The sequence below is a fragment of the Rhinopithecus bieti genome, unplaced genomic scaffold, assembly GCF_001698545.2.
Source record: "Rhinopithecus bieti isolate Rb0 unplaced genomic scaffold, ASM169854v2 scaffold_14229, whole genome shotgun sequence".
NCBI classification, from domain to species: Eukaryota; Metazoa; Chordata; class Mammalia; order Primates; family Cercopithecidae; genus Rhinopithecus; species Rhinopithecus bieti.
Window position 1 is genome coordinate 1,050,498 of NW_016807978.1, and position 7,645 is coordinate 1,058,142.

The 7,645-nt window shown below is 38.5% G+C and overlaps 1 protein-coding gene across 1 annotated transcript in view; it reads right to left on the minus strand.

The window, feature by feature from the left end:
• Window positions 1–7,645, minus strand: part of NBEAL1 (neurobeachin like 1) — a 209,236-nt gene that overhangs the window by 106,408 nt on the left and 95,183 nt on the right. The window contains 1 exon segment of the mRNA XM_017884366.1: window positions 7,203–7,286. Within this exon segment, the coding sequence (XP_017739855.1) occupies window positions 7,203–7,286 (84 nt within the window).

Below are 7,645 nucleotides of genomic sequence, written 5' to 3' on the forward strand. Positions count from 1 at the left end.
TTTAGGAAGTTCTATGTCACACGTATTTTTGAACCAGTAGGCACCCAAAGTCATAAAGTGAAATGTAAAGACAACTGGTAAACCTAGAACATACTAAAGTGCCCCATTACATTAGGTTGAAATATATACACTCACTACAAAATCAAAAAATTTAACAAAACAGGTAAAGTTGGTTTCCTTTAGGGAGGGAAATGGTTGAATGTGGGTCAAGAATAGGAAGGAAATATTTTCTCATGTATTTTTGTCATATAATCTTTTGAATTTTAAACATGCCAGCTATTACATGGACAAAAAAAGAATTCAAGGAAGACTGGAACATCTTTTTTCATGTCTGAATTTCAGAATACAGTACAGGCAATCCATTATACTCATAAACCGCTTATTTAAGACTTAAAATGGTTTCCATCTTACAGCAACTAGTATTAAATGGAGATTAAGTCACAAGCCAGACTGCAAAAGTTGTAAAAGTCTATTCAATAGGAACCTAACCATGAGTTACGTCAACATTTCTAGGGCAAAGGTTAGAGTCTCCTAACACAAACCAATGTAATCTAAGGAATACAATGAAAGGCATGTTTCAGCAAACAGGGAGTAATTAATTGACTTCTGGTACCAGAAAGGTGAGGCATGAAGTATATTAGATGTGGCAGATAAGAGTGTAAAGTAATAATAAATGTCACTGACATGTATTTAGCACTTATCATGTGCCTGGCACTATGCTTACCACTTCACACAGATGACCTCACTAATCTTATCAGTATATGAGGAAACTACCAGTATAACTGGACAGAAGAACAGTCAGTGGCAGTGAATGAGAAGAAACAGAAAACTCTAAGGGTTACTGAATACAAGAAGCAGAATTTCCATGGCCATACAACCTGGAAAAACTGGTATCAAGTTGAAAAATGTTCATATTTTAGGCAGTCATAAACTGACTAAATAAAGGGTCATTATTTTATTAACGAAGAAAAACTCCGATATAAAACTTAATTCTTTAAACTCATGAACCACAGAACCACTTAAAAAGTATCCTTCCAACACCAGTGCTCATGTCCCATTTTTTGCTAACACCGTAAATCCTATCAGTTTGCAGTTCAAACATTAACGTCTTTTAACATCTTAAAGCAGTGCCTATAGGGGTTTGTCTTTAAAATTATCACAAGTATAGGCAAACAATAAGTAACCTCATTCTTATACTAAGATATTTTGTGAATGATTTTATTTCAGGTGTTAAACCACATGTATTATATACTTTCATACATCACTTCAGAATTTATATAGTGAAAATTGGCACATCTATTTAAATATTTTAAAACTTGGAGATACATCAGGCTAGCCGCAGACCTTTCAACAGAAACCCATACAAGCCAGAAGCGACTGGGAGCATATGCTCAGCATTCTTTTTTTTTTTTTCTTTGAGAACCAGAGTCCCGTCTGTCCCCAGGCTGGAGTGCAGTGGGTGGATCATGGCTCACCGCAAGCCGCCTCCTGGGTTCAACATGCATCTCTCCTGCCCTCAGCCTCCCAGTAGCTGTGACTCACTCAGGGACCACAGCACCAGCTGGCTTAATTTTTTTGTATTTTTTTTTTTTAGTAGAGACAGGGTTTCACCATGTTAGCCAGGATGGTCTCGATCTCCTGACCTCATGATCCACCTTCCTTGGCCTCCCAAAGTGCTGGGATTACACGCATCAGCCACTGCGCCCGGCCATACTCAGCATTCTTAAAGAAACGAGGCTGGGCATGGTGACTCACGCCTGGGATCCCAGACTTCGGGAGGCTGAGCAGGGTGGATCACGAGGTCAGAAGTTCCAGAGCAGCCTAGCCAAAATGGTGAAACCCCACCTCTACTAAAAATACAAAAATCAGCCAGGCATGGTGGCAAGCACCTGTAATCCCAGCTACTCTGGAGGCTGAGGCAGAATTGCTTGAACCCAGGACACAGAGGTTGCAGTGAGCCAGGATCGCATCACTGCACTCCAACCTGGGCAACAGAGCAAGACTCTGCCTCAAAAAAAAAAAAAAGAAAAGAAAAGAAAAGAAATTCCAAAGAATTTCATATCCAACCAAACTAAGCTTCATAAGTGAAGGAGGAATAAGACCCTTTTCAGAGAAGCAAATGCTAAAAGAATTCATTACTACCAGACCTGCCTTACAAGTTGTCCTGAAGGGAGTGCTAAATATGGAAAGGAAAGACTGTTACCAGCTACTACCAAAACATACTTAAGTACATAGAACCATGACACTATAAAGCAACCACACACACAAGTCAACATGTCTGTATAATAATCAGCTAATAATATGGTAGTAGGATCAAATCAGAACAGATTAATACTAACCTTGAATGTATATGGGCTAAATTTCCCAATTAAAAGGCACAGAGTGGCAAGTTGGAGAAAAAAATCAAGACCCAGTGGTATGCTGTCTTCAAGAGACTCATCTCACATGCAATGACACCCATAGGCTTAAAGTAAAGGGATGGAGAAAAATCAATCAAGCAAACGGAAAACAGAAAAAAGCAGGGATTGCTATTCTTACTTTAGACAAAACAGACTTTAAACCAACAAAGATAAAAAAGACAAAGAAGTTACATAATGGTAAAGGGCTCAATTTAACAAAACCTAACTATCTTAAATATATATACACGCTCAACACAGAAGCACCCAGATTTGTAATTCTTAGGGACCTACAGTATACTTGGACAGATCATTGAGGCAGAAAACTAACAAAGATATTCAGGACCTGAACTTAACACATGACCAAATGGACGTAGTAGAGATCTACAGAACACTTTACCACAAAACAAGAGAATATACATTCTTCACATGGGACATACTCTAAAATCGACAACACAATCAGACATAAAATAATCTTCAGCAAATTTCAAAAAACCAAAATCATACCAACCACACCCTTCAACCATAGTACAGTAAAAACAGAAATCAAGACTAAGAAAATTGTTCAAAACCATATAATTACATGAAAATTAAACTGTCTACTCCTGAACGACTCCTGGGTAAATAATAAAATTAGAGCAGAAATAAAGAAATTATTTGAAACTAATGAGAAGATACAACATACAAGAATCTCTGAGACATAGCTAAAGCAGTGTTAAGAGGGAAATTTATAGCACTAAATGCCCACATCAAAAAGTTAGAAAGATTACAAATCCAGCAACCTAACATCACAATTAGAGAACTAGAGAAACAAAAGCAAACCAATCCCAAAGCTAGCAGAAGAAAAGAACTAACCAAAACAGCGCTGAACTGAAGGAAACTGAGACATCAAAAACCATACAAAAGACAGGCGAGGCACAGTGGCTCACATCTGCAATCCTAGCACTTTGGGAGGCTAAGGTGGGCAGATCACTTGAGACCAGGAGTTCAAGACCAGTCTCGCCAACATGGGGAAATCCATCTCTACTAAAAATACAAAAATTAGCCAAGCATGGTGGCACGTGCCTGTAATCCCAGCTATTCGGGAGGTTAGCAGGAGAACTGCCTGAACCCAGGAAGCAGATGTTGCAGTGAGCTGAGATCTCGCCACTGGACTCCAGCCTGGGTGGCAGAGCAAGGCTCTGTCTCAAAAAACAAAACAAAACAAAACAAAAAAACCAGAAGATCAACAATTCCAGGAGTCAATTCTTTGAAAGAATTAATAAAATAGATCACTAGCTGAACAAAGAAAAAAAGAGAGAGAAGATTTAAATAAACATAATCAGAAATGACATATAGGACATTACTACTGACCCCACAGGATACAAAAAATCCATAAAGACTACTATGAACACCTCTATGCACACAAGTTAGAAAACCTAGAAGAAATGGATAAATTCCTAGAAACATACAACCTCCCAAGATCAAACTAGGAAGAAAATGAATCTCAGTACAGACCAATAATGAGTTCCAAATTTGAATCAGTAATAAAAAACCTACCAATCAGAAAAAACCTAGGACCAGAAAGATTCACAGCCAAATTCTATCAGATACATAAAAAACAGCTGGTACCATTCCTACTGAAACTTTTCCAAAAAATTGAGGAGGAAGGACTCCTTTCTAATTCCTTCTGTGAGGCCAGCATCATCCTGATGCTGGCAGAGACACAACAAATAAAGAAAACTTCAGGCCAACATCCTTGATGAACATAGATGCAAAAATCTTCAACAAAACATTAGCAAACAGAATCCATCAGCACATCAAAGAGCTAATCCACCATGATCAAGTAGGGTTTATCCATGGGATGTAATGTTGGTTCAATATATGCAAATCAATAAATGTGATTCATCACATAAACAGAACAAAACAGAAACCACAAGATTATCTCAATAGAAACAGAAAACGCTTTCAATAAAATTCAACAACCCTTCATGTTAAAAACCCCTCAACCAACTAGGCATTGAAGGAACATATTCCAAAATAATAAAAGCCATCTATGACATACCCACAGCCAACATCACACTGAATGGGCAAAAGCTGGAAGCATTCCCCTTGAAAGCCAGAATAAGACTGGGATACCCTCTCTCACCACTCCCACTCAACATAGTACAGGAAGTCACAGCCAGTGCAATCAGGCAAGAGAAAGAAATAAAAGGCTTCTAAGTAGGAAGAGAGTAAGTCAAACTCTCTCTGTTTGCAGACAATATGATTCTATGCCTAGAAAATCCCATAGTCTCTGCCTAAAAGCTCCTTGATCTGATAAACTACTTGAGGAAAGTTGCAGGACACAAAATCAGTGTACAAAAATCAGCAGTATTCCTATACACCAACAATATCCAAGCTAAGAGCCAAATCAAGAATGCAATCCCATTCACAATTGCCACAAAAAGAATAAAATAACTAGGACTATGGCTAACCAGTGAGGTGAAAGATCTCTACAAGAATTACAAAACATTGCTCAAAGAAATCAGAGATGATACCAACAAATGGAAAAATATTCCATGTTCATGAATACGAAGAATCAATATTGTTAAAATGACCATACTGCCTGGGCTGGTGTGGAGGCTCATGCCTGTAATCCCAGCACTTTAGGAGGCCAAGGTGGGCAGATCATTTGAGGTCAGCAGTTCAAGACCAGCCTGGCCAACATCATGAAACCCTGTCTCTACTGAAAATACAGAAAAATTAGCCAAGTGTGGCCGTGCACACCTGTAATCCCAGCTACTTGGGAGGCTGAGGCAGGGGAATTGCTTGAACCTGGGAGATGGAGGTTGCAGTGAGCTAGGATCGTGCCACTGCACTCTAGCCTGGGTGAGAAAGTGAGACTCCATCTCAAAGAAAATAAAAATCACCATATTGCCCAAAGATTCAGTGCTATTCCTATCAAACTACCAGTAGCATTCTTCACAGAATTAGAAAAACCTATTTTAAAATTAATATGGAACCAAAAAAGAGCCTGAATAGCCAAGGCAATCCTAGACAAAAAGAACAAGGCTGGAGGCATCACATTACCTGACTTCAAACTATACTACGAGACTACAGTAACCAAAACAACATAGTACTGGTACAAAAACAGACACATAGACCAGTAGAACAGAACAGAATATAATGCTGCAGAGTCCAGAAATAATGCTGCACACCTACAGCCATCCAATCTTCGACAAAGATGATAAAAACAAGCAATGGGAAAGGGCTCCTTTTTAATAAATGGTGCTGGGATAACTAGCTAGCAATATGCAGAAGAATGAAACTGAACCCCTTCCTTACAATACACACAAGTCAACTCAAGCTGGATTAGACTTAAGTGTAAAACTATAAAAACCCTGGAAGATAACCTAGGAAATACTATTCTGGACATAGGACCTGGCAAAGATTTCATGATGAAGCCATCAGAAGTAATTGCAACAAAAACAAAAATTGAGAAATGGGACCAAACTAAACTAAAGAGCTTCTGCACAACAAAAGAAACTATCAACAGAGTAAATAGACAACCTACAGAATGGGAGAAAATATTGGCAACCCATGCATCCAACAAAGGTCTAATATCCAGAATCTATAAGGCACTTAGACAAATCAACAAGTAAAAGCAAATAACCCCACTAAAAAGTGTGCAAAGGACAAGAACAGACACTTTTCAAAAGAAAACAGGGCTGGGTGTGGTGGCTCATGCCTGTAATCCCAGCACTTTGGGAGGTCGAGGCAGGCGGATCACCTGCTGTTGGGAGTTCAAGACCAGACTGGCCAACATGGTGAAACCCCATCTCTACTAAAAATACACAAATTAGCCGGGCTATAGTGGTGCACACCTGTAATCCCAGCTACTCAGGAGGCTGAGGCAGGAGAATCACTTGAACCCATGATGCAGAGGTTGCAGTGAGCCGAGATCGTGCTACTGCATTCCAGCTTGGGCGACAGAGGGAGACCCTGCCTCAAAAAAAAAAAAAAAAAAAAAAAAAAAAGAAAAGAAAAGAAAACATATGCAGCCAACAAGCATATGAAAAAATGCTAAACATCACTAATCATTACAGAAATGCAAATCAAAACCACAATGACATACCATCTCACACCACTCAGAATGGTTACAGATGTTGGCAAACTTGTGAAGAAAAGGAACACTTATACATTGCTGGTGGGATGTAAATTAGCTCAGCCATTGGGTAAAGCAGTCTGGCAATTTCTCAAAGAACTCAAAGCAAAATTACCATTCAACCCGGCAATCCCATTATTGGGTAAATACCCAAGGGAATATAAATTGTTCTACCATAAAGACACATGCACATGTATGTTCATCATAGCACTATTCACAATAGCAAAGACATGGAATCAACCTGAATGCCCATCAATAGTAAACTGGATAAAGAAAATGTGGTAGATATACACCATGGAATACTACACAGCCATAAAAACAAATGAGATCATATCCTCATATCCTTTGCAACAACGTGGATGGAGCTGGATGCCATTATTTTAGGCGAACTAACACAGGAATAGAAAACCAAATACCACATGTTTTTACATGTAAGTGGGAGCCAAACACTGAGTTCATATGGACACAAAGAAAGGAACAAGACCTACTTGAGGGTGGAAGGAGGAGGGGGAAGATTGAAAAACTACCTATTGGGTACTATGCTTATCACCTGGGTGGCAAAATAATCTGTACATGAAATCCCTGTGATATCTAACTTACCTATATAACAAACCTGCACATGTACCCCTGAACCTAAAATAAAAGTTAAGAAAAAAAAAGCTGGAGGATATATGTTTCACCTTAGCAGCTGGAGATTTGTTCATTACTGCTGTCAAAGCCTGAATGGTTGATATGGCCAAACAATCCAATTGTCCCTGAAACACCTATTGAGGGGGAAGGAGAAACAAGAAATTAACAAATGTGTTCACAATTTTTATTGAGTTAGGAAACCTTTGGTCTGAAAACCTGAAAAAATAATTACTTAACATGCATTACATTCCTCTTCCAATGAAATGGATTTCTGAAACACTATAACCTGCAAGAAAAGTTACCTATTTAAAAGAAAAATAAGCCACATGTCAAGGAGGATAAGGCAACATTCACTTATTACATTAAAATGTTTTGAGAAAACACAAGCTTAATACATGCTTTTAAAATAATGGACAATCTCAAGAGGAAGGGAGGGAGGTCTATCATTCATTGGAAATCCTATTACTTTTTTTTTTTTTTTTTTTTTTTTTTT